We start from the raw sequence: 27,929 nt of genomic DNA on the forward strand, positions 1-27,929 counted from the left end.
GTATGGATGTACTACATTTTATTTATCCATTCACGAATTGATGGACATTTCGATTGTATACACTTTTGGCTATTATGAATAATGCTGCTATGAACATTTGTGTGCACATATGTCTTCATTTCTCTTGGGTATGTACGTAGGAGCGCAATTGCTCGATCATATGTTAACTCTATGTTTAAACATTTGAAGAACTGTTCTTCTGAAGTAACTGGACCATTTTGCATTTCCACTAGCAGTGTATGAGGGTTCCAATTTCTCCACATCCTTGACAATCCTTATTATTGTGTCTTTTTGATTATAGCCATCCTGGTGGGTGTGAGGTGGTATTTTATTGTGGTTTTGATTTGCATTTCTGTGATGACTAATGATGTTGAGCATCTTTTCATATACTATTGACCATTTTTATATCATCTTTGGAGAAGCGGCAATTCAACTACTTGGTCCATTTTATTTTTTTTAATTTAAATTTTCTTTTTCTCCCAAAGCCCCCCAGTACATAGTTGTGTATTTTTAGTTGTAGGTCCTTCTAGCTGTGGCATGTGGGATGCTGCCCCAGCATGGCTTGACGAGCGGTGCCACATCTGTGCCCAGGATTCGAACTGGTGAAACCCTAGGCCGCCGAAGCAGAACGCTCAAACTTAACCACTTGACCACAGGGCCGGCCCCTACTTTGCCCATTTTTTAATTGGGTTATTTGTCTTTTTTTATTATTCTAATGCATTATTTTAAAATAATTTTTTAAATAAAATGGATGGTCAGTGATCATGACTCCAGGCATATAGTAGTTGTAAAATAAATATTTATTGAATGAAGGCATATGGAACACTTGATTTTTTTTAGGGCTGTTTGTAGTGTCTGATGGATTGTTGATCTTTCTTCCTCTTTTCTTAGGAGCCCATTTTGCAGCTTTCAACTTCTTGTAGACTGCTGTAAACACTTGTCACAGTTGTTTTTCAAGAAACAGAGTTGCAGCTTCTTCCTCATAACAGAACTTTTATAGTTACATTCAATGCCTAACGTTGCAGAAGCAGAAAGGGCAAATGATTCTGGAAATGGTGAGCACCAATCTGAGAGAAAGTCTCCTGAAGAGAATCTACAAGGTGCTGTACAATCTTTCTGCACTCGTACCTCAGGAGCGCCCTTGGGTCCCAAAGGAGATCATCACTACCCGTGGAGCTGTCCAGTGACCCACACTCGGGAGAAAATTTATGCTATCTGTTCAGATTATGCCTTTCTCAACCAGGCAACCTCAATCTATAAAACTCCAAATCCAGCCCGCTCTTCTTGCCTCCCTGATGGTCCCTCTTTATCTGCTGGAAACAGTTCATCAGTGTACATTGGCATCCCGACGAGTACATCAGAAATCATCTACAATGAAGAAAATAGCTTGGAAAACTTATCCAATAGCCTGGGCAAGCTACCTCTCGCATGGGAAATTGATAAATCTGAATTTGATGGGGTGACCACAAATATGAAACACAAATCAGGTAAGGGAGGAGGCATGAAGTACACGTGTGAAAATAATAAGAAAACAAAGAATATATCTTGTTTAACTTTGCCATTAAATATGTTTGCCTTTTATAATACCGAATGTTGTCTGTCAATTAAAAAATTGCGCATAGGACATTTAGTTCATTAATGGGTTGCCACGAGAAGCTTCAAACATCACCTTTGCGTTTTGAGAGTTTTGACAAATCTAAGAACACTGTAAAATGCAGGTATTATAGATATGGTAGCTTAGAAAAGGCTAATGACGTGGCTAGAATAACATACCAGTACTTTGTAGCCTTGCAGGGACATGAACGCATATTTCCCGATTAAACCTCTAGTTTTCTTTTCTACTGTATAACATTGTGGGTTTTTTGTTCCTGTTAAAATTTCTTGAGCATCCAGCAAGGTCGCCAGGTACCACTGAGTAGGTTGTGTACTGCACAATTTAAGAGGGTGCTGTTCACCTAGGGTGCAATGCACAGCCTTCCCAGTTGCGTTGTGGTGGTCCTGTGGCAGATACTGATGCTTTTTGCTTCTTTCTTTTGATCTCACGGTAATACAGGAATTTTATGTGGTAGGTATCCCAATTTTATAGATTAAAAAAAAATGATGCTTAGAGGGAATAAATTGCTTGTGCAAAGTTGCACAGCTAGTAAGAAATAGAACTAGGATTTGTCTTTTACTTCCAGGTTTCTTGCATCATTTTGTACAATCTCCATAGTTCTTGTTCATTTGCAAAATCAGCTTCTTTCACAGAATGTTATGTAAATCTGTAATTTTTATGGCTGTCAGGGGAATTTCACTTTGTGTCTGTATTTATGGGTGGTTGGTCTATAATGTTTTTTGTAATATCTTTTCCAGATGTGGGAATTAGGGCTGTGCAGGTCTCCTAAGAGAAATTAGGAAGTGTTTTCTCCTTGTGTTTTCTGAGGGGTATTAAAAATCTCTGTCATATTGGAGTTGTCTCGATTCCCATTAATTCTGTCAAATTTTAGTTTATCCATTTCATCTAAGCTGTCAAGTTTGTTGGCACGGAGTTGTTTCTAAGTCCCTTTTATCTTCTAACGTCTGTGAGGTCTTTCGTGATAATTTGTCTTTCAATCCTGATGCTGGAAATTTGGGGGTTTTTTTGTTTTTCTTTTTTTTTATGTCTAACAAGGGGTTTATCAGTGTTGTTCATCTTTTCAAATAACTGGCTTTCAGCTTTGTTAGTTTTATCAATTGTTTTCTATTTCATTGATTTCTGCTTTTCATTATATCCTTCCTTCTGCCTACTTCGTTCTTCATTTTCTAACTTTTTTTTGAGTTCATAATAGTTTATGTCATTGTGAAATTTCAGTTGTACATTATTTCTTATCTGTCACCACCTAGGTGCTCCCCTTCCCCTCCTGTGCCCACCTCCAACCCCACTTCCCCTGGAAACCACTGAACTCTTTTCTTTGTCAATGTGCTTGTTTATGTTCCACATATGAGTGAAATCATCTGGTGTTTGTCTTTCTCAGTCTGGCTTACTTTGCTAAGCATAATTCCCTCTAGGTCCATCCATGTTGTTGCAAATGGGATGATTTTGTCTTTTTTTTTCCTGGCTGAGTATATATATATATACCACATCTTCTTTATCCAGTCATCAATTGATGGGCACTTGGATTATTTCCATGTCTTGGCTATTGTGAATAGTGCTGCCATGAACATAGGGGTGCATATGTTACTTTGGATTGTTGATTTCAAGTTGTTTGGGTAGATACCTAGAATTGACATAGCTGGGTCATATGGTAGTTCTATTTTTAGTTTTTTGAGGAATCTCCATACTGTTTTCCATAGTGGCTGCACCAGTTGCATTCCCACCAGCAGCATATGAGGGTTCCCTTCTCTCCACACCGTCTCTAACATTTGTTATTTTTAGTCTTAGTGATTATAGCCATTTTAACAGGCATAAGGTGGTGTCTTAGTGTAGTTTTGATTAGCATTTCCCTGATGATTAGTGATGTTGAAAATCTTTTCATGTGTTTATTGGCCATCTGTATATCTTCTTTGGAAAAATGTTCATATCCTCTGCCCATTTTTTGATCAAGCTGTTTGTTTTTTTGTTGTTCAGTTGTGTGAGTTCCTTATATATTATGAAGATTAACCCCTTATCAGATATATGATTTGCAAAAATTTTCTCCCAATTGGTGAGTTGTCTTTTTGCTTTGATCCTAGTTTCTTTTGCCTTGCAGAAACCCTTTAGTCTGATGAACTCCCGCTTGTTTATTTTTCCTTTTGTTTCTCTTGTCTGAGAAGACATGGTATCCAAAAATATCCTTTTTAGTTTGATGTCAGAGAGTGTACTACCTATGTTATCTTCCAGGAGTTTTATGGTTACAGGATTTATCTTCAAGTCTTTGATCCATTTTGAGTTTATTTTTGTGTATGGTATGATATGATGGTCTACTTTTATTCTTTTGCATGTGGCTGTTCAGTTTTCCCAACACCATTTATTGAAGAGACTGTCTTTTCTCCACTGTATGTTCTTGGTACCTTTGTGAAAGATTAGCTGTCCATATATGTGTGGTTTTATTTCTGGGCTTTCTGTTCTGTTCCATTCATCTGTATGTCTGTTTTTGTGCCAGTACCATGCTGTTTTGATCACTATGGCTTTGTAGTACATTTTGAAGTCAGGGATTATGATGCCTCCAGCTTTGTTCTTTTTTCTCAGTATTGCTTTGGCAATTTGGGGTTTTTGGTTGCCCCATATGAATTTTAGGATTCTTTGCTCTATTTCCATGAAGAATGTCATTGGGATTCTGATAGGGATTGCATTGAATCTGTAGATTGCTTTAGGTAGTATGGACATTTTAACTATGTTTATTCTTCCAATCCGTGTGCATGGAATCTCTTTCCATCTCTTTATGTCATTATCTGTTTCTTTCAATAATGTCTTACAGTTTTCATTGTATAAGTCCTTGACCTCCTTAGTTAAATTTATTCCTAGGTACTTTATTCTTTTTGTTGTGATTGTAAATGGAATTGTATTCTTGAGTTCTCTTTCTGTAAGTTCGTTATTAGAGTATAGAAATGCAAGTGATTTTTGTAAGTTGATTTTGTACCCTGCAACTTTGTTGTAGTTGTTGATTATTTCTAATAGTTTTCCGATGCATTCTTTAGGGTTTTCTATATGTAAGATCATGTCGTCTGCAAACAGTGAGAGTTTCACGTCTCACTCCCTATTTGGATTCTTTTTATTCCTTTCTCTTACCTAATTGCTCTGGCCAAAACCTCCCGTACTATGTTGAATAAGAGTGGTGATAGTGGGCATCCTTGTCTTGTTCCTGTTCTCAGAGGGATGGCATTCAGTTTTCCCCCATTGAGTATGGTGTTGGCTGTGGGTTTGTCATATATGGCCTATATATGTTGGCCTATATATGTTGAGGTAATTCCCTTCTATCCCCATTTTGTTTAGAGTTTTTATCATAAGTGGCTGTTGGATCTTGTCAAATGCTTTCTCTGCATTTATTGAGATGATCATGTGGTTTTTACTCCTCATTTTGTTAATGTGGTGTATCACATTGATTGATTTGCAGATGTTGAACCATCCCTGTGTATGTGTATGAATCCCACTTGATCATGATGTACGATCTTTTTGATGTATTGCTGTATTTGGGTTGCCAATATTTTGTTGAGCATTTTTGCATCTATGTTCATCAGTGATATTGGCCTGTAGTTTTCCGTTTTTGTGTTGTCCTTGTCAGGCTTTGGTATCAGAATGATGTTGGCCTCATAGAATGTGTTAGGAAGTGTTCCATCTTCCCTAATTGTTTGGAATAGCTTGAGAAGGATAGGTATTAAATCCCCTCTGAAAGTTTGGTAGAATTCCCCAGGGAAACCATCTGGTCCTGGGCTTCTATTTTTTGGGATGCTTTTGATTACTGTTTCAATCTCTTTACTTGTAATTGGTGTATTCATATTCTCTATTTCTTTTTGATTCAGCTTTGGGAAGTTGTAAGAGTCTAAGAATTTATCCATTTCCTCTAGATTGTCCATTTTGTTGGCATATAGTTCTTCATAGTATTCTCTTATAGTCTGTTGTAATTCTGTGGTATCCATTGTATTTCTCCTGTTTCATTTCTAATTTTATTTATCTGAGCTTTCTCTCTTTTTTATTTGTGAATCTGGCTAGGGGTTTGTCAATTGTAAACCTTCTCAAAGAACCAGCTCTTTGTTTCATTGATCCTTTCTACTGCCTTTTTTGTTTCAATAGCATTTATCTCTGCTCTAATTTTTGTTATTTCTCTCCTTCTGCTGGCTTTGGGCTTAGTTTGGTCTTTTTCTAGTTCAAATAGGTGTAGTTTGAGATTGTTTATTTGGGCTTTTTCTTGTTTGATAAGGTGAGCCTGTATTGTGATGAATTTCCATCTTATGACTTTTGCTGCATCCCATAAGAGTTGGTATGGTATGCTTTCCTTTTCATTTGCCTCCAGATATTTTTTTATTTCTCCTTTAATTTCTTCAATGATCCAGTTCCTGTTCAATAGCATGTTATTTAGTCTCCACATCTTTATCCTTTTCTCAGCTTTTTTCTTGTAATTAATTTCTAGCTTTGTAGCATTTGATCAGAAAAGATGCTTGTTATTATTTCAATATTAAATTTATTGAGGCTTCCTTTGTTTTCCAACATGTGGTCTATTCTTGAGAATATTCCGTGTGCTCTTGAGAAGAATGTGTATTCTGCTGTTTTTGAATGGAATGTTCTATATATGTCTGTTAAGTCCAGCTGGTCTAGCTTTTCATTTAATTCCACTGTTTCCTTGTTGATTTTCTGTCCAGATGATCTATCCATTGATGTGACCGGAGTGTTGAGGTCTCTGACTATTATTGTGCTATTATTAATGTCTTCTTTTAGGTTTTTTAATAGTTGCTTTATGTACTTTGGTGCTCCTGTGTTGGGTGCATAGATATTTATAAGTGTTATTTCTTCTTGATGGAATGTCCCTTTGATCATTATATACTGTCCCTCTTTGTCTCTCTTTACATGCCTTATCTTGAAGTCTCCTTTGTCTGATATAAGGATTCCAACACCTGCTTTCTTTTGTTTGCCATTAGTTTGGAGTATTGTCTTCCATCCCTTCACTCTGAGCCTGTGTTTGTCATTGGAGCTGAGATGTGTTTCCTGGAGGCAGCATATTGTTGGGTCTTGTTGTTTAATCCATCTCTCCACTCTGTGTCTTTTTATTGGAGAATTCAATCCATTTATGTTTAGGGTGATTATCGATATATGAGGGCTTAATGCTGACATTGTATCACTCATTTTCCAGTTCTCCTGTGTTTCCTTTGTTTCTCATCCTGTGTATTTTGGTCTACTAATCGAGTTATGTAGTTTTTTATGTTGTTTTTCTTTGTTTTCTCCTTATTTATTATTTGTGTCTCTGTTCTGCCTTTTTGTTTAGTGGTTACCCTGAGGTTTGTATTCAAAATCTCATGGATAAGATAGTCCGTTTTCTGATGGCCTCTAATTTTCTTAGACTAAACTGATTCAGTCCCATTCCTCCTCCCCTCCTAAGTTGTTTTTCTCACATCTTCTTCCATCTTGTCTTATGAGTTTGTGGTTAAAATGACAAGATTATCTTTGTTTTTGTGTTTTCCTTCCCTTTGTCTTTAATGCTACACTTGAGTATTTCCTAGCCTGCTCTGATTCTGTCTACCTATTTGTCTCCTTACTCCGTGCTTTGTGACTCCTTTGTCCCTTTTTTGTTTTCAGGTATGAGGACCTTCTTGAGGATTTCTTGTAGGGGCTGTGTTGTGGCTATGAAATCCCTTAGCTTATGTTTGTTGTTGAAAGTTTTTATTTCTCCATCATATCTGAAGGATATTTTTGCTGGATAGAGTATTCTTGGCTGAAAGTTTTTGTCCTTCAAAGATTTGAATATGTAATTCCAGTCTCTCCTAGCCTGTAAGGTTTCTGCAGAGAAATCCACTGAAAGCGTCTTGGGAGTTCCTTTGTAGGTTATTTTCTTTTGCTTTGCTGCCCTTAGTATTTTTTCTTTGTCATTCAGTTTTGCCAGTTTCACTACTATATGCCTTGCAGTAGGTCTTTTTACATTGACATATTTAGGAGATCTGGCAGCCTCTTCCACATGGATTTCCTTCCCTAGGTTTGGGAACTTCTCTGCTGTTATTTCTTTGAACAAGCATTCTACTCCATTCTCCTTTTCTTCTCCTTCTTGAATACCTATAATTCTTCTGTTGCATTTTCTAATTGAGTCAGATATTTCTTGGAGACTTTCTTCATTTCTTCTTAGTCGTAGTTCTCTCTCCTCCTCTATCTGGAGCATTTCAACATGTCTATCTTCGATTATGCTGATATGCTCCTCCATGGTGTCTGCTTGAGTGTTCAGGGAATCCATATTTTGTTTTATTTCTTCCATTGTGTCTTTCATCTCTAATATTTCTTATTGATTTTTCTTTATAGTTTCAGTCTGTTTTGTGAAGTAGCTCCTGAACTCATTGAGTTGTTTCTCTACATTCTCTTTTACCTTGTTGAGTTTTTTGGTGATAGCTGTTTTGAATTCTTTGTCATTTAGATTACATATTTCTCCGTCCTCAGAACTGATTTCTGGGTATTTGTCATTTTCTCTCTGGTCTGGAGATCTAACATAATGTCTGATATTGCTAGAGGGAGTGGCTCTGTTTTTTCACATCCTGGTGTTATTTGGTGACAGTTACCACTTATTGCCACTGGGTTGGGGTCAAGAACCATGTATTCCAAGCCATCTTCCTTCAGCCCAAATCCCAGGGGATGGAGCAGTGCTGAGCAGGTGGGGGGAGGGGCACTTTCTCCTGCATGCTCTTGGGGCTTTCTCCCTCTGCTCTTGCTATCTGCTCTCCTGGGGTGTTGGCTTGATGAGGTCATCACCCACGAAAGCTTTTGCCCCAGTGGAGGGCTTCCCTCTAGGCTGCAGCAGCCCTCGGGAGTCCTTGATGTTCCTGTGAGTGAATGTCCCCTCCCCTGTTCCTTCCCTCTCGGAGGCTGCCCGTGGTCCTGGATTGCAGTCTTTAGGAGCAGGAGCGAAGTTTTCTCTTACCCCATTCCACCTCCTCCAAAGGGGGGCACCAGCCTCTCTGCCCGCCATCGTATGGCTGTGCGGGTCTCTCTGATGTTTTTGTGTTGTGTTTGGATGTCCTCTGTTGGAGTATGAATGTCCTTTTTGTTGGAGGGGAAAGATTACTGGAAAAACTCACTCCACCATGATGCTGACATCACTCCCTAACTTCTTAAGATGAAAGCTTAAATCATTGATTCGAGACTTTTCTACTGTAAGCATTTAATTCTCTAAATTGCTCTCTAAATAGTGCTTTAGCTGCAGCCTACAAATTTTGATACTTTGTTTTTATTGTCATTTCATTTGAAATATTTTCTAATTTTCCTTGTGATTTCTTTTTTGATACATGCATTAGGTGGAAGTATGCTATGTAATTTCCAGATGTTTGGGGTTTTTCTAAATATTGATTTTTAATTTAATTCCATTGTGGATAGAGGACATATGATTGCAGTCTTTTTAAATTTACTGAAACTTGTTTTATGGCCCAGCAAGTGGTCTATGTTGGTGGATGTACCATGTGCACTCAAAAAGAAGGTGCAGGCTATGGTTGTTGGGCATTGTGTTCTGTAAATATTTATTGGGTCAAAGTGTTTGAAAGTGTTGTTCACGTCTTCTTGTTCACTACTCAATTTTTTTTCTCCCTTTTTGTTTTCCTTCTTCTTCTTTTCCCCCAAAGCCCCCCCAGTACCTAGTTGTATATTCTAGTTGTGAGTGCCTCTGATTGTGCCACGTGGGATGCCACCTCAGAATGGCCTGATGAGCAGTGCCATGTCTGTGCCCAGTATTTGAACCAGTGAAACCCTGGGCCACCAAAGCAGAGTGTGTGAACTTAACCACTCAGCTGTGGGGCTGGCCCCTACTTAATTTTTGTCTTGTTCTGTCAATAGCTGAAAATAGGGTGTTAAAAATCTCCAGATATGATTGTGGAGTTGCCTTTTCTCCATTTAATTCTGTTGTTTTTTGTTTTCTTGGTATTTGAAACTTTGTTATTAGGTGCACACACATTTATGATTTTTATTTCTTCTTGATGAATTGACTTTTTTTTATCATTATGAAATGTCCCTCATTATTCCTGGTGATATTTCTTATTCTGAAAGCTACTTTGTTTGATATTAATATAGCTACTCCAGCTTTCTTTTGCTAGTGTTTGTAGGGTATATCTTTTTCCATCCATTTATTTTTAACCTGTGTCTTTTTATATTTAAAGTGAATCTCTTGAAGATAATTAAGTATATTCAATGAGTTATTTATTTCAGATGTTATTTATTTTAGTTCTAGAAGTTACATTTTTTTAATAGTTTCTGTTTTTTATCTTGGTTTCACTATTTTTTCATTCATTGTCTATCTCATTTTATCTATCGCATAAAGCATAGTTATAATATCCACTTTAAAATCCTTTTCTCCCAATATTAAGATCTGGGTCATCTCAGAGTTGGTCTTATCTTTTTTCTTGAGAATGTGTCACATTTTTCAGTTTCCTCACATGTTCGATACTTTTGGATTGTATCCTAGATATTGGAAATATTATGTTATGGTGATTTTGGATTCTAGTGTATTTCTCCAAGAGTGTTTTATGTGTTTTTAATGTTATCAGTTATTAATTTGGTTCAACTAAAACTGCAAATTCTGTCTCTTGAGGACATCTCAATCTCAGTTCAATTGTTTTAGCCTGAGCTGTGCTATCTCGGGTCTGCTCTATGCATGTATGGTTCAGGAGTCAGCCCAAGATTTGGGCCAAATTTGTATACAGAATTTGGGCCTCCCATTCTCAGGCTCTCTTCTTTCTGGGGTTCCCCCCCACCACCTCACTTTCCAGTGACAGTGATTGCCCTGAACTCTGTCTTGTGGTTCCTTAGGTCAAAAAAATGGTGGATATTGTACTTTTATTTGCTATCCTCATACCTCTCTCTAAAAGCCAGTGTGGTGAATAGAGGTGTATGTGTGTGTATGTGTGTGTGTGTAAATATATATATGTAATTTTGGTGTTGGGGCTTTACGGGTGTGTTGTGGGTAGGGTGAGGAGGAATGGAAGAAGGAATACAGCAATGACAAGGCAGTGGACGAAGGTTACTGGAGTTGATGTGATAGAAGTATTCAGGCATTGCTCTTTATGTTCCCCTCTCAAACTCAGCTTGCACTTTGTCAGAGCTTCCTTCTCTCATTTTGAATGGAATTTTGCCTGTGGGACCAGCTCTCTGTGTGGCCATGTGGGGATGTTATGAAAGATGCTAATTTGGATCATAGGTGCTTACTTATCCCAGGGGCTCATGGGAATGAGCTAGAAGAGAACAGAGGACAGGCTCTTGTAAGCCTTAGAGGAAAGTATGAGGGTACAGACCACTCTGTGGGCCGCTAAGGTCACAGATCACAGTGCTTCATTAGCCTCTAAAATTTTAAGTGGCTGGGAAAACTACTCAGGGAATCAAGTCATTATTGGGTAGTGAAGACATCGCAAGATGTGGTGAAAGGAGTTTTTCCATCTTCTCACTCTCTAAGATTGATGTTATTAGTAAGAGAAATTTGTCAGAATGAGATTTTGCTCATGTTTGTCAGTGATTGTTCAGCTCTGTGAAAAATTTTGTGTTCTCTGTGAAGACTTAGGAAGAATAACTAGAAGGAAGGGGAAAAAAACCCTTGCTTCTGGATATTACCATGTTTGTGATTATGACATTTTACAAAAATTAGAGAAATTCCCTGTGTGACCATGGTCTCTGAGTTCCAGCTGGTTGTGGGTGCCAAAGGGTTTCATTAAAGAACATTTCAAATTAATAAAATGGATCCCTTTCCATGTTTGTTTTCTTGGCATGTATCTATATAATCTGTGTTTTACAACTTATGAATAACTCAAAAATAAATTACTGTATTTTATTTAATTTTATAACAGATTTGATTATTTCATTTAAAATGTAATATGTGTGAAAGTTATTAAAGTATTTGAGCATAACTATCTGAAATGTTAATAGTATTTTAGTGAAATGAAGCTTGGATGTTATTTATTAATATTTTAATTTACGAAATTTTTTTGACTGGGTAATCCATTAGCATGGTTCAGAAATTAAAGTGTAAAAACCAAACAGGGTGAAGTCTCACTCTCACTTTTGTCTCCCTTTTGTTGTTCCCCCATAGGTAACCACTGTTATTTGTCTTATGGGTCTTTGGGAGAATGTGTGTGCGGTGTATGGGTGTGTGTGTGTGTAACACAGAGAAAAAGACTTTGTTTTCCATTCTAGTCACTGGTGCTAAAGTTTCATTTTAATAATGTACATATCTGCATCATTCTTAATCCACTTTGTGGCCTCTGTAGGTCTGGAGATATTTTTAAACGTTACATCATTGTATTATTGGATCTACTGCTTTTACTTTTTTAACAGAGTTACATTAATATGGTTTTATTGTTTTATAGAAAGGATTCATTTTCTGGAAAGTGATCTAGTTAAATATTTTACTGTTGGTTATTTGATTTTCTAGGTGTGGCTAAAGATTTTTGTGATTGATTCTTTTACTAGCTAAGCGACTAGCCCAGGAATTGGAATATAGGAACCTGATAGGAAATAACATTCATGGTTGTTTAAATTTGTTTTTATTCTCTCTCTCTCTTTAAGGTAGGGGAGTGTTCCTGAAGATTCAAGTATTTCTTCAATATGTTTGCAAATATCATTTTTTAAACTAGTGGCAGTTACTTTTTAATTTTGCTACATAATTAATTATATTGCATTGCAGTTTACTTCATCTTAAACATTTTGCTTATTTTATACTCTTGTATTCTAGGCAATGGAAAGAAACAAATTTGCAAGAAGAAAACTTCAGATAAAAAAGGAAGACATCAAAGAGAGTGGCCTCAGTATTCTCCTCTTGAAGATATTAAGCAGCGGAAAGTGTTAGACCTCAGACGATGGTAATCTCTAAAACTTGACCTTTTTTTTACCTACCCACAATACCATTGTCATACCTAATAAACACTATTTCCTCAGTATCTAACTCTCAGGCTAAATTCAGATTTCCTAGAGTTTTCTGAAAATATCTGCACACTTGGTTGTTCAAAGTGGGACCCATCATGAACCACACATTGTATTTGCTTGTTGTGGCCCATAAATCTCTCTTAATCTAGAACAGTCTCCACCCCACTCTTTTTTTTTTTTTTTTTCAAATTCTAGGATATTGACTTATTGAAAGACTTGGCCAGATAGCTTGTGGAATGTCCTACCTTCTGGATTTGTCTGATTTTTTTCTATTAGTTATCTAAATTATTCCTGTAACCTCAATATTTCCTCTAAACTGGAAGTCAGATATAAAGACTTGGTTAGATTCTGGTTAAACATTTTGGATAAGCATACTGCCTAAGTGATCCTGTGCCCTCACACTGCATCACGTCAGGAGGTCCATGGTGTTTAGTCATCCAGTATGGAGATTCTAGGCCTGATTACTGGATTAAGGTGGTGACAGCCTTAGCCCACATCATCAAGTTATTTTATTTTCCTTCTACAACCAACAAGTAATCTGTAGGGCGACAGTGGTGCCTGGCTAATATCCAGGTTCCCACTGACTTTTCACCTAGTGGTTTTAGCCAAACCCATTGACCAATCTCTGCCTGAATCCTTGTTGCGAAATGGTGATGTTTCAAAATTCTAGCATTTCTTTTGACTTTGTTAGCTGGCATTCTTCTAATAAGAAGAGCCCCCACTTACTAACTGGGACTCTTTGGTTACCTTAAAATACAGTCCCTATTCTAAAGAAAGAAAGGTTTAATTCTCAATAGTTTTTAAATATTACTAATCTCTAGTTTTTAAAATTCTTTTGTGTGAGATTTTAGAAATATTAGATTTTTATCACTTAATAAACACTGGACCCTTTACTGTCTGAGAATTACTCTGAGAATACAGAGATGCACAAAACATGGTCTTCGTTCTTTCAAGATTTAAAATCTAATTGAGAAGAAGGGCCTAAGCATAAAAATATAGAATATCTCAGCCAATATGTCAGGCGATGGGTATGAATAAACAATCAACATGAGAGGAGGTAATGATCACCAAATGGCTTCACTGAAGAGCTGGGTCTTAAGAGAGAAAACCTAGAGGATAGAGGGTCTAAAGGTCTTTGAATGGATGGTAGAAAGTGCCTGGTGTGTTGGTAACGAAGAGTAGACCAGCTTGTCTGGAGTGAAGCTCAGAGAAGCTAAGAAACTTGCTCAACCCCTCATGGCAAAGGAGTAGATCTTGTATTGATCCTGGAGAGAGCCAGACTCTGAAGTCCATGCTCTTTCTTTATATCACAAGTCATGATCTATTTTTTGGACATAAGGCTAAGGATTTAGATTTTTCTTTTCTGGGGGAGAGAGAAGCCATTGATGATTTCTTAAGAAAAGGGTATTTTATGAAGATAAACTGGCAGTTAGTATGTAGAGTGTATTGGAGAGAGATACTAGAATTGAAAACATTAATTTTAGTTACTTTGGAGTAAGGCTTTGCCCATTTTTGCTTTTAAATCTTAGATGTAAGATTTGTTTTAACAATATATATGAGAAATTATATTTTAATAGTATAACATATGAGGCCATAAAGGCTTGGATGAGGAAGGATAGATGAAGAAATACCCTGAGGGGAAAGATTACTAGAATGACAAACTTATTTCCCACTAATAATATTACAAGATCAAGGTTGGAATGGAAAGATCCACAGAAGACAGTAAGAATGTTGATTAAAGTTTTAAGCCTGTTATGAACAAGACCAGTAAACAAGTTTGGATTGATGAAGAAGTACGAATTGTTTTTTTTCCTGAGGAAGATTCGCCTTGAGCTAACATCCATTGCCAATCTTCCTCTTTTTGTATCTGAGCCACAGCCACAGCATGGCCATTGACAGAAAAGTGGTGTAGGTCTGCGCTCAGGAACTGAACCTGGGCTGCTGAAGTGGAGTGCACCAGACTTAACCACTAGGCCACTGGGGCTGGCCCTGAAAAGTCTTAAGGGTGCCTAGGGTTGATCCCAAGGCTTTGTGAAGAAGTGTTTAAGATGGAAGGGAGAAATTTAAATACAACAGAGTATGGTCTTTCTACTCCACTCCTTCCCTCAAACCCATTAAAACAATAACAACAAGATGAAAAACAGGCAAAAACTCCGTCTTCCCTGAAACAAAGAAATAGCAGCATCCCCAAACTACAGGCTCCAAAGCACACTTATCAAATCCTGTGCACTAGTGGAGAGAAGACACTGAGAGCTGCACAGAACACTGCTGGCCTCAGACAAGGCAGGTTTCCTTAAAGATCATGTGATGGTCCTGAAACCATCCAGTGACCCTTTGATTAGATCTAGGGGTGTGAACAGTCACATCAGTGGAGAAGCATCAGTGTTCTTTGTGGAGACCCAGTTCAGCACTCCAGGAATGCAGGGAGAGTTGCAGAAGGAGACATCGTGCTGATCGCCACTTTATTATCTTACCCCTCACTTCCATCTGAGGACACTGCCTCTGGTGAATGGCTGGAAAGATGGTGATTGCAGGAGTGGAACACAGGCCACATACTTCCTGATTTCAAAATGTATTACAAACCTACAGTAATTGAACAGTGTGGTACTGGCATAAAGACAGACATGTAGACCAATGAAACAGAATAGAAAACCCAGAAGTAGACCCTCACGTAACTGGGCAAATAATCTTCAGCAAGGGTGCCAAGATCACAGAATGGGGAAAGGACAGTCTTCTCAGCAAATGGTACTGGCAAAAGTGGATGTCCACATGCAAAAGAATGAAGTTGACCCTCACTTTACACAAAAATCAACTCAAAACGGATTAAGGACATAAATGTAAGACCTAAGACTATAAAACTCCTAGAAGAAAACGTAGGGGAGTATCTTCATGATATTGGATTTGGCAATGATTTCTGGAATATGACACCAAAAGCACAGGTAACGAAAGCAAAAATAGATAAATGGGACTATGTCAAACTTAAAAACTTTTGTGCATCAATGGAAACAATCAACAAAGTGAAAAGGCAACCTATGGAATGGGAGAAGATATTTGCAGGTTATATATCTGATAAGGGGTTAATATCCAGAATATATAAAGAACTCCTACAATTGAAGTTGCAGATAATCATGGATGTGGTGCAGCTAGGAGTTTACATTGAAATTTTAGTAATTGGTGTCTAAATTTATATATCATTAATTTTTTTCCATTGGCTTTAACTAGTAGTCATACTTAGCCATCTTTATTAAAATGGATGATTTATTGTTAGGCATTTATGATATGTTTAATAAATCTAAAAATATTTTAAATCAATAAAGATTTTACATTGGTTTAAATGATCAAAGTTTCATTAAGTTAACACTTTTAGTTACCATGAGTGTTATATTTTTATTATGCACATTTTGTGTTCATTCAAGTGAAAAAACCAGTCTTTTGTTTTTTCAGGTACTGCATAAGCCGACCACAATATAAGACTTCTTGTGGTATCTCCTCATTAATTTCCTGTTGGAATTTCTTATATAGCACAATGGGAGCTGGAAGGTAAGTATGCTCACTTATTGGTATCCCCAAACCCCAAATTCAAATGTTATTTTGTGTTGCTTTCTTTATAATGGAAGATTTTTAAGAATAGATTTTTCATAAATTGAGAGAAAGCTGCTGTGTTTTCTTATGAGCCTTTTAGCTAAAAATATATGCATGTATTATTTTTCAATAAAATAAAAATTAAAAATATTACTAAAATTGTTTGCAAATCAGACATATGAACATTAAGACAGTTTGTATTTGCATATGACAGGAATTGTAAAATGAAGGGCAATGTTTCTTTTGTAGTCTTCCACCTATTACTCAAGAAGAAGCTTTACATATTTTGGGCTTTCAACCTCCGTTTGAAGATATTAGGTTTGGCCCTTTCACTGGAAATACAACACTTATGAGGTACGAAGCCCTCGCTTAGAGGCAATACCTTACTTTTAGTTCTGCAAAATAATAATGCTCTAGATGTGTGTTGGTAATAAACCATGTATCCAGCTGCTGGGCCCTAATCTCTAGTAGATATGCCCGACTTGGGCTCTGCCTGAATTTCTCTAGAACTGGAATAGTCCCCTTTGTTATGGAACTGTTGCTATGAGCAAATCTTCTTGTTATTTTTCAGATGGTTCAGACAAATTAATGACCATTTCCATGTAAAAGGATGCTCATATGTTCTGTATAAGCCTCATGGGAAGAATAAAACAGCTGGAGAAACCGGTAGGTAAACATATAGAAGATTCACACAAACGTGTGTGTGCACGTACGCCTATATGCTTTAGGATCCATCTCAAAGATTGGCTGTTTTGATTCATGGGACGTTATGTAAACCCTAAACACAGTCTCTTACTTTTATATCTCTTTATCCAAGGAGGAAATCATAATAGTAATCTGTACAGCACTTTTCAATAAATAGTTGAATATTTTTAGCTCTTTTCATCTTTGCATGTAGAACTTTTAGAACTTTAAGGTATGTCATAAACACTACTTTAACATGTTGTTTGTATTGTTTGGGTCCATGGTGTGTGTGTGTGTGTGTGTGTGTGTGTCCGTGCTGGTAAAACTCTTTCAGGAAGTGGCGTGGAATTTGCAGTTCTTCCTGAAAGGGAATGCAAGGATTTTAGAATATTTGATATTAGACCTGCATGATAACATATAACAACAGGACACTGGACTGTGGAAGTGACACAGTTCTATCATAGAACAGTCTTGGTTATAACAGAGAGTAATGGAGTTGATCCTAAGGATTGTTTTCTAGTTATATGCTAATTAAATAATTTGCATTATTTAATAACTTCCATTTTTTAAATTGCGTAATAATCTTTTGACTTTATAAATCAGAAAACTGTAATACAGCATTAAAGAAAAAATTTTGACAGTTGTTAAAATGATAAGGAAGACTTTATTCAAGACTATTGTAATAAGGATATTGCAATAGGGAGAGAGATTGGGCTCAACCCTGAATACAGCAAAGGCCACTGGGAATTTATAGTCAACTAGCAAGGTGAGGAGTCAATGGATGGAAAATTACTAAGAAGAGGCATCCAGGGTCGAGGGATTCTTGCTAAATTGCTCTAACAGGATTCTTACAACGGGCAAGCCAAGGGCTTAGACATCAAGGGTGGGGGATGAGGACTTGATCAGATATCAAGGCTGGGCGATTCTCTCTAAACTGACAGCAGGATTCTTGCTAAAACTGGACTTGGCAAGGATGGACACAGAAGCCCTTTGACACAGAGAGACGACTCAATAAATGTTAGCTTTTATTCTTACTGGTTGAATTCTGTGCATTTGCAGGGGGCCTGTCCCTAAGGAAAGGGTAGCTATAAATGGTGTATTCATACATTTTTCTGTTTCTGGTGAGACTCTCATTACACTACTCTCAGTAATTGATCAGGCAATTAAAAACTAAGGAAGGATATACTTTCCAGGTTGCTAAATTTTTTCTTTAGCTGTGTTTGGTTTACTTTTTGTATTCTCCATTGAGTTTGAATTTTTCAAAAAATTCAATCATGTTTTTCATTCCATAAATATCTAGTTCTTTTTCCAATCTGCTTTTTTTTAAATTCTCCTTTTCTGGCACTGGCCCAGTGGCATAGTGGTTGGGTTCACGTGCTCTGCTTTGGTGGCCTGGGGTTCGCAGGTTCGGATCCCAGGCACGGACCTAGCACTGCTTGTCAAGCCATGCTCTGGTGGCATCCCACATAAAATAGAGGAAGATTGGCACAGATGGTAGCTCAGGGACCATCTTCCTCAAGCAAAAAGAGGAAGATTGGCAACAGATATTAGCTCAGGGCCAACCTTCCTCACACACACAAAAATAAATAAATAAAAATTCAAAAAATGTAAAAAAAAAAAGATAAAGTCTCTTGTTCTTTACTCATATTTTCAGACTATTTTTTAAAATACATTAAAGCTTTTTTCTATATTTAATCTAATATCTGAAATTTGAGTGTATCCGATTCTACTGTCTGTTGTTTCTTTTGGATCTCACTTGAGGTGCCTTGTTTCCTTATGTGTTTAATTTTTTAAGAACTGTAATCCGTTAATTGGATCTGTTTCTGTGGAAGGCTTTGAGGCTTGGATTGAATTTAGGAATCTTAAGAATCCTCAGAGAAGATTTGCATTTAATTTTGCATGTTCCCTGGAGAACTGGGGTAGTTATTATTTAAATTCTGTAATTGAGGATTTTTTTGACCACATAGGTTGCATAATTTATACTGACTTATGATTATGAATTCTTGGGGGAAATTTTTTCCTCCTCTGTCAATCCAAAATTCAGACAGGCAGATTTCCTTGGTCCCTGTTATGTGTGGTCAGTTTATTTCTCATTTACCTTTACATTGAAGTTGTGCAGCCTCATGGTGTGCCAGCTTTGCATGTGTTCTCCCCTTAAGACTTTTGTAGGGGAGGAAAAATTTTACCTCTACCTATCTTAGGTTTTCAGCTGAGACCTTTAACAAAAGGGCAAACTAACAAGAAAAAACCCAAACAGCTTATTAACATGTGCAGCACACATCAAGCAGGAGAAATCTCAACAAAAAGTAACTCAGCAAGGTGGATTAGAATCTTGGCCTAAAAAGCATCTTCAACAAAGAACAATAAATTTGTAGATAAATAACAGGACAAAGGAAAGCAGTTTCAGGCTTCCAAGGGCAGAAACCTGTGGGAAAGTAAATACATGGGAGGAAACTGATGGAATACGTTTTATTTGTAGATTCCTCTGGTTGCCATCTTGGGGCTAAGAGTCTGTCTCCAGTAAAAGGAGCATCTATAGCCTGCCTTTAGGCAGAAAAGAGAAGGATTGAGAGAGCTTTTCCTGCATTTACTACTTAATTGCTTTTAGCTCAAAATAATTTTTATGTCAAAGGGCTTATTTTGGGTGACATATTCTGTTTTCCTTCCCTCTCCATCCTGGGCAACCCCAGGCTTATTTCCTGCATACTTCCTGCAGCCATCAAAGTGGAACTTTAAATTTTCTATGGTTTAGCAGAAACCCTCAGGAAAAAAGCTATTTTTAAAGTTCACTTATTTCATAGAATCCCTACTTTTACTCCTTTTCTAATCTCTGGAAATTTTGTTATGCATTTTAACAGATCTTTTTATATTTAATCCAGTATTATAACAAAATACCTTCTTACCTTCATAATAAACACATTCTCCAGATTATTTTGAAACTAATGATTGTTTGCTTATTTACAAGACAATTTTGCCACAGCAGTTAAGCAAATGTAACATTTTAAAGAGTCTTCCAAATTTGTTCCAGTTCTTTTAATGAATTGACCTGATATTGTTTTCTGAATTCCTCTACTATGTTTAAACATACCTCATGTCTTTTTCATTTGAAGAATGGAATAAGCTACTGATTTCTCTTCTCTCATTCCTTTTTTTTGGCTGGGGGAGAGGGGTGGTTACTACTAGAATTTCTTAAAATAAATTTTAATAATATATTTTCCCAGTTTTATTTCTGTTTTTATTTTTCCTATTACAATGCTTGATTCCTTACTGTTTCTTTTTCTGTGTGTATTTCCTGAAGGATAATTGATCTGACTATTCCTTGGAATTTACTTGTCGTCCTCTTCAGTAATCAGTGGTCCCACGTGAGCCTGCTTTACTGCTGAAGCTTTGTCTGCCACGTTAGGCCTGGATTCCTCTTATTTCCTATCATGCTGTTTGCATCTGTCATTTGGCCCTTGGCATATGCTACTTTATATATATGTTGCATCTTTTTTTTTCATGAGCGAGATTGGCCCTGACCTAACATCTATTGCCAATCTTTCTATTTTTGCTTGAGGAAGATTGTCCCTAAGCTAACATCTATGCTAGTCTTCCTCTACTGTGTATGTGGGATGGTGCCACAGCATGGCCTGATGAGCGGAGTATAGGTCCATGCCTGGGATCTGAACCTGCAAACCCCGGGCTGCCAAATTGGAGCACATGAACTTAACCACTACACCACTAGGTCTGCCCCTATATGTTGCATCTTTTTAATATGTCTGTCCAGCTCCTTGACCATAGGAACTGCTCTCAATAGCACTTTGATTCCATATATGGTGCCCTAGGACCTCACACATGTTCCCCTAGAACTTCTGATTGTATTCAGAGGGAGGAGCGATACCTGTGTCAAGCAGAAGTCTCTGTTCTCTCTCATTGTGGAAGAAAGGGTTGTAGAGATAGGCTTTTCTCATTTGTCTCTGGGATGTTCAGTACTGAAAACCATCGCCAGTTGTTGCTGTTCATTTGAAAACCCTTTGTCATGTATCTTCTTTTTTTGTTTAAATTACTTTTTAAGGACTGTTAGGCCTGTTTCCTCAATAGGCTTTAGGTTTTCCTGGGAACTATGCTGCTTTGACTTTGTAACTCCCCAGTGCTTGCTGCGATGCTCGTTTCCAGGGGCCCTCAGTAAATGTGAACTGAGCTCATTCATGGAATAAAAACAAAATCCAGAGATTTTGATAGACGTTAACAGATTTAACAAAGTATTTTTTTCAGAAATGTAAATACAATAAAAGATTGTGCTATAAATTGCCAACATTAGCTTCCTACTATTGGTTCACTTATTATTATCATCATTATTTAGATTATCATTCAGGTAACTTCAAACTGTTGGTTCATTTAGCAACCAACATTTGTGCCAGGGAAGTCCAGATTCATTTTTTTTTATCAGCCAGCTTGAAAATTATACTAATATTCATGTATTTCATTTTTATTCTATTTTAACTCATTATTTTTGCTTAACAGAGAATAGCTACCTCTGTCCTATCTGAACATAACTCATATGTACCCTCACCCTGGCCATTGCTACCAGCTTACTATAGTGCCTTAGCACATCTCAGGTGGACTGTGTATTCCTCATCCACTGGTTTTCTCCAGTTCAAATTAGGCACAAGACCAGATGAATCTTTTTAACGTGCAGTGCTAACAGATACCTTTCTTCTTTAGGCGCTCTCTAGTGCTCGCTTAAAGCATAAACTCCTTAGCACCATTCAAAGCCAATACAGATTGACCTTCCACTGCTGTCCTACATGTACCAGTTGTATTTAAAAGATGCCAAGGGACTAAGAGCCTTGCAAGATGTTATGTTGCTGGATTACAGAATCTGGTTCATGTCTTTGAAGGTGTAAAAATACATTCTAATATGTTCTTCTAGAATTCTCTATAGTTCTTCTATAGATGATCAGTCTTTAGAGAACAAACTCAAAGAACATCAGCATGTTGATATATTAACTTAGAGTGAGAAATATAATACCAAAGGCACGGGAATTCTCTTGTTGGCTGATCAGGACATATGCTCCTCCTCACAGTACAGCAGGCTGGCTAATTCTAGTCGTTTTTTCCTCCTTTCTCTATACATACAGATCATGGGCCTACATTTGGTAGTAGTTGCTCATTGCTTAAGTTTCAGATCTTTTGGATATACTCTGGTCTAGAGTGAACATTGTTTTGAATTTAGTTTCCATCTGTAACACATTTATATGTCTTCTCCTAAGTAGATTTACTTTCTTGGATGCCTATCTTAATGTATTAAATACTGTGTTTACTGTCTTTTATTTCAGAATGTGATCTTTTTCTGACCTTGTCCTGAAATTCTGGGGGTGCCCTCCGGTAGGCCTCTCTATACTGACTATCACACCCCATATTCTAAACCGGACTACTTGCTCTTCCCTGATTATTTCCCTTTTCCCCAGTGATTTGGTTTCTCTTCATGCTCTTTCCTCTGTCTGGATTGTTGAAATCTTGCCACTTCATTAAGTTCTGTCTTGAGTATCCCACCTTCTTGATTCCTCAAGCCTAATGTGCTCTTCTCCTTTGAATTATGTCCCTTTTTTGTGGCACTGTCTTACTCTACCCTATTTCAAAGTTACTTGTTTCATCTTCCTTATAAGGGAAGCTGGAGGTACTGTGCATCACTTGTCTTTTGTTTCCCTGCACTTTCTTTTTTTTTTTTAGGTATGCTTTTTTGGTGAGGAAGATTGTCCTTAAGCTAACATCTGTTGCCAATCTTCCTCTTTTTTTTTTTCTTTCCCCAAAGCCCCAGTACATAGTTGTATATCATTGTTGTAAATCCTTCCAGTTCTTCTATGTGGCATGCCACCGCAGCATGGCTTGATGAGCGCCATGTAGGTCCAGGCCCAGGATCCAAACTGCTGAACCCCGGGCAGTGGAAACAGAGCACGTGAACTTAACCACTATGCCACTGGGCTGGCCCCTCCAGTTTCTGATATAGTTAGTAGCTGCTCATAAATTGCTTACTGAATTAAGTTAAATGAGATTTTCTTCTTAACTGTAGACCAGTGACTCTCAAGTGTGGTCCCTGGACCAATGTCAGCATCACCTGCTAACTTGTTAGACATGCAAATTCCTGGTCCCCACCCCAGACCTATGGGGTCAGACACTCTGGAGGTTGGTACAGGTGATCTGTTGTTTAAAAGTTTGAGAACTACTGCTGTAGTCTTCCTAAAGAGGTGCTGTCCAACTCTTTATCAAGAGCTTGGTCTTACATTGATAGGATATCCTGAATATATTCCAGGACATTAATGTAATTACTATCCATAATCACACTAAATGTCAGCTGTTTTGTATTACATTTAACTTAAGAAAGGAGGAAAGTGTGAAATAGGTAAAGATTTCCATTAAACAGCTATAATAAAAATTCTTTTTATTAAAATTTCTCAAATTGGGCTTGGTTGAGCCCTAGGAATTTCTATGGCAGTGCCTCAGGGCTGGTGGGGGAGAGGAGTGGGTACCTGGATTACCTACTTCCTTTTTGGCCACAGAAACTCTGCTTTGATCCTTCTTATGGAATAGCCTGCCCTGTAAACTTTCCTTGCAGAAGGGATTCTGTGTCAAAAAGTTTGAGAATTATTGCTCTAAATCAGAAGTTGGCAAACTACAGCCCATAAAGCAGCAGCCTGGTTTGTACATAAAGTTTTATTAAACACAACCATATCCATTTGCTTACACATTGCTTTTGGCTGCTTTTGTCTATGGGTGCTTTCATGCCACAATGGCAGAGTTGAGTAGTGCCTGTGACCCACAAGCCTCAAATATTTACTGCCTGGCCCTTTAAGAAAAAGTTTGCTGATCCTTCATCTAAATCAATCAGAATGTTTTGTACCTTGAAGTAGAGAGAAAAAAAAATCCCTGAGTGCACTAAGCCCATAAATATTACTCCATAGAAGAAAAACCACCTCATGTCTTCTAGAAAACTAGGACATGGTCAGAGTATTTGTAGCAGATAAAATTATGGGAATATTAATGAGAGCACACTTTCTTATCTATCTCATTTGCCCCTGAAATCCTGAATATATTCCAGGACATTAAAGTAGTTACTATTTATAGTCACACTAAAGAAGTCAGCTGTTCTGTATTACATATGACTTAAGAAAGGAGGAAAGTTTGAAATACTTAAAGCTTTCCATTAAAATTAATAATAAAAGTTCTTATTAAAAAGTTTAGTTATTTGGGAAAACTTATTTGGCATTTTCACAATTTTTAAAAGATTTAAAGAGTTTTTTCTATACCAATTATGTGTATAAACATCTTTTGTATTCATTGAATTTATGAGGAATTTAAATCCGAATGTTTACATTTGCTCACCATCCTGGAACCTATCTAAAATCAGGTGCAACTCTGAAAATGAAATATTGACCGTCTTCTGAATTTTAGCTCTTATATTCTTCATTTGGAGCTGCCTTTGGGTGTTAGTTTTTAATTTGTCAGGGTAATTGAACCAACACTGCAGGAAGACTTATTTATCCTTTGGAATAGAGATTTTAATAGAAAAGATTGCCTTGCTGTGCAGGTATGCTCTGACAGTAGGCCATGAAGTGAAAATCTATGGGAAAGGTCTACATGAAACCTTGGAGAAAGAGTTTAAGACAGAAATGTTGTCTCCATGGAATTCACAAATTTTGTGTGTCTGCAAGGGTGGGGGTGGGGTCCCGCCTCCTTGGCTCTGTTACAGCCATTTACCTGCTGTTCTTAGCGGTCATCAACTATTTCAGTGGTCGGAAAGTCAATCAGAGAAACCACTACTTGCAAGCTTTTATCTGCTTCAACTATTTTTAGGATTTCCAGTTTTAATGGGTTATTTGTTCATGAATAATTTAGTTTCTTCCAGGAGATGCAAGTTAATGAAACCGCAGTTAATGGCCTTAAGTATTGAGAGCTGATAAAGCTTGTTTCTTATGGTAATACTTTCGAAATTACTTCACAACTAATATAGCTTTGGGAAACATACAAGGAGGAGCAGTTATAAGAGGATGCCATGGTACTATGAGTCTGTCTCAAGAGATGTTCTCATCTCATCACTTGGCTTATGAAAACTATTCCTCTAGTCTGTGTAACTTCTGTAAAAAGATTAAATTGTGTGTTAGTAGCGGGGAAAGTTTCCCTTTTGGGAACTTTATTATCTGGAATTTATATTTATCCACATACCTCAGTGGTCTTCAAATTGGGATGTACCCACTACAGGAGCTGTGCAAGGTGCTCATGGTGGTACGGGAAGAACATATCAGAATGTATATATTTTAATGTAATTTAAAATTCCTACTTTTTGTATATCTTTTATAAAGCCATATTAGTACAGCAGTAAATGCACATAGTTTATAAACAAAAATGCTTATAATGGGCATGCTTATTCAGAAATTTCTAGTGACAGATGTGTACAACCAGAAAAGCTGAGGCCATTGCTGTATACACTAGGTATTACGTTTTATACAGTAATTAAATTTCACAGACAAGTATGTATAATATTAGAAGATTTTGGTAAGCAAGGACATATTTCAATTCTTTAGTTTGCTATTCAGTTTATCTGAATTTCAGTCTAAAGGGTAAAACTCAAAATAAATTAATCAATTTATTGTGTGTCACCAATAGCTTTTCGTTTTCCCCAGCAATGTCAGTGTGATTTGCGTAATGTCTTTTCTGTATTTCAGTCCTTAACTAGTCATTTGTGTGAAGCATAAACAGTGCTTTATGGTCCTTCAGTTTGTTTTCGCTTTTTGTAGCTCCAGGGGCCTTGTCAAAGTTAACTCATGGACTGAAAGATGAATCGCTGGCTTATATCTATCATTGCCAAAATCATTATTTTTGTCCAATTGGCTTTGAAGCAACTCCTGTTAAAGCTAATAAAGCCTTCAGGTAAGCATTTACGAACTTTATGTGGATACTTCATCAGGAAAATGTGTTTTAGAAAGCGTTTAAGAAATATTTAGTGCTTAGAAATTGGACGGCTTGGTGATTTGCTTTCCTTACATCAGGTACTATTCTGTAAACATTTGAGCTTATTCTTTTGCAGAATGCCATTTGGTTAATTGTGCTCTTACGTCATCCACTTGGATATTGTTGTTCAGAGTCATGACAAGAGAAAGTCATTTGAAAAATCACTTTTATGTTTATTATAAAATGATGTTAAGGACTTTACATTATTATGTCTCAGTGTCCTCATCCAGTGTCCCACATGGAAAATGTATTATGGAATCTGGTGTCAAGAAGATTGTCATAACTGAGTACATTAAAAAGCACTTCCTTTCTTATGGTGAAACACAGGGAATTTATCGGAGTTCCACTTTCCTCCTGGCTACAAGGCAGCCCAAAGCTAATATTTATTTACATTTTTTAAATTAAATATTTAAATGTATTTTAAGTTTATCTATATATGTTTACATACAGTTAAACTTGTATCTTTTTAGAAGAGACAAGCCATGATTAAGAGAGGGTGACTGAATTTTAACACTTTTTTTCCTCCTTGGCAAGTTTTCTTCATGATGGGTTGAGATGATGCCAGGATAGTTAGAAGCAAAGGAAGTGGTGTCCTATTTGAGAATGAGGAAACAGAAGCCGTGAAGACTGAGTAAAGTATCGATAGGCACAGTTATTCTCAGCCGGCTGAGGTTCCGGTTTGACTCCTGGGTGGTGGCATTGGTAACTGAGGAAGGGGAAGAGGCAGCGTTGCTCTCTTAGTGAGGGCCTAACGTCAGGCTGAGAGAGCATGGCTGGGCCTCGGGGGGATAGGCTGAGCTCTTTGAGGCTGGAGGCAGTAAGCCTTTGAGGCCCACTCAAGGCACTGAGTGGGGGAATCCTGAGACAGGCAGGAGCCAGCTGGGAGAAGTGGGAGGCTGGACGTTGTATTTTTGTGAATGAGGAGCACGAGAGAGACTACTTGGTCTCTCTGAATCCTGAAAAGCTTTATTCATCTCTCTGGAGGTGAGGCATATTGCTTTTCTTCTATAGTTGCATTCTGCAGCTTCATCTTTCTCCAGACATCTGTCAAATGTAAAGCATGAAAAAGTAGGTACTCCTACTTTGTACTGTCTAGTGGAGAGTTCCTCACCTCTGCCTGTACCTAAGAGTCACCTGAGATGCTTTTAAATCTGTACCAACCCTGCCTGCGCTCCACTCCAGTCCTACTTGAATATCTAGGGGTGGGATTAGGGCATCAGTATGTTTAAAAGTTCCACAGGTTGGGGGCTGGCCTGGTGGCGCAGTGGTTAAGTTCTTGTGCTCTGCTTCAGCAGCCCGGGGTTCACTGGTTCGGATCCTGGGTGCGGACCCACACACTGCTTGTCAAGCCATGCTGTGGCAGGCGTCCCATATATAAAGTAGAGGAAGATGGGCACAGATGTTAGCTCAGGGCCAGTCTTCCTCAGCAAAAAGAGGAGGACTGGCAGCAGATGTTAGCTCAGGGCTAATTGTCCTCAAAAAACGAAAAAAAGTTCCACAGGTGAATTGTTGCTTTAGGGTTTTATTTTTAGGATGTCTTTTGAAACTTTTTGAATGCACAGTGAAAGGAGAAGAGTAGCTGAAGAATGCTGGTAGCATGCTAGAATTTTTTTTTTTCCTCCAAGATGCTGAGAGGTGGTATATTTCAACTTTTTTATCCCTAGATTTAGTAATAGGGGATCAAGGCCTAAATGTATGCTTTCTTTTCAATGGCCTTTAGACATTTGCCCCAGCCTAAACTCCAATATCTATTCTAGCAGTAAAAATGCCACCTTTGAATAAACTTTAGTATATCTTTTATTAATATATAGTTGAAGCAATATTTTCAAGAGAGCTAATGACTTTTATTAAGCTTACTGTGAATGTATTTCATATTTAGCAGGGGGCCCCTCTCACCACAAGAAGTAGAATATTGGATCTTAATTGGAGAATCAAGTAGAAAACATCCTGCTATTCATTGTAAAAAGTATGTTAACTTCTTTTTTTTTTCAATTTCTGCTAAAAAGCCTGTTGGAATTTTGATTAGGATAGAATCCATAGAATCCATAGTTTAGTTTGGGGAGAATTACATTTTAACAATATGGAATCTTCCAATCTATGAGCAGAGACGATGTCTCCACTTAATTAAAGCTTTAATTTTTCTGAGCAA

At 37.4% G+C, this 27,929-nt stretch overlaps 1 protein-coding gene across 5 annotated transcripts in view; it reads left to right on the forward strand.

Moving 5' to 3' along the window:
- LOC106830082 (basic immunoglobulin-like variable motif-containing protein) overlaps window positions 1-27,929 on the forward strand; it is a 70,018-nt gene that overhangs the window by 5,495 nt on the left and 36,594 nt on the right. For all 5 annotated transcript variants that reach the window (XR_011506647.1, XR_011506646.1, XM_070520128.1 and 2 more), the window contains 7 exons: window positions 892-1,487; window positions 12,336-12,462; window positions 15,971-16,066; window positions 16,358-16,462; window positions 16,680-16,774; window positions 25,567-25,699; window positions 27,660-27,746. Coding sequence is in view for 3 of the 5 variants with exons in the window: in XM_070520128.1 (XP_070376229.1) it covers window positions 1,010-1,487; window positions 12,336-12,462; window positions 15,971-16,066; window positions 16,358-16,462; window positions 16,680-16,774; window positions 25,567-25,699; window positions 27,660-27,746 (1,121 nt within the window). In the remaining 2 variants the exon portion in view is untranslated. The remainder of the gene's footprint in view (window positions 1-891; window positions 1,488-12,335; window positions 12,463-15,970; window positions 16,067-16,357; window positions 16,463-16,679; window positions 16,775-25,566; window positions 25,700-27,659; window positions 27,747-27,929) is intronic.

Source organism: Equus asinus, chromosome 11, assembly GCF_041296235.1.
Source record: "Equus asinus isolate D_3611 breed Donkey chromosome 11, EquAss-T2T_v2, whole genome shotgun sequence".
NCBI classification, from domain to species: Eukaryota; Metazoa; Chordata; class Mammalia; order Perissodactyla; family Equidae; genus Equus; species Equus asinus.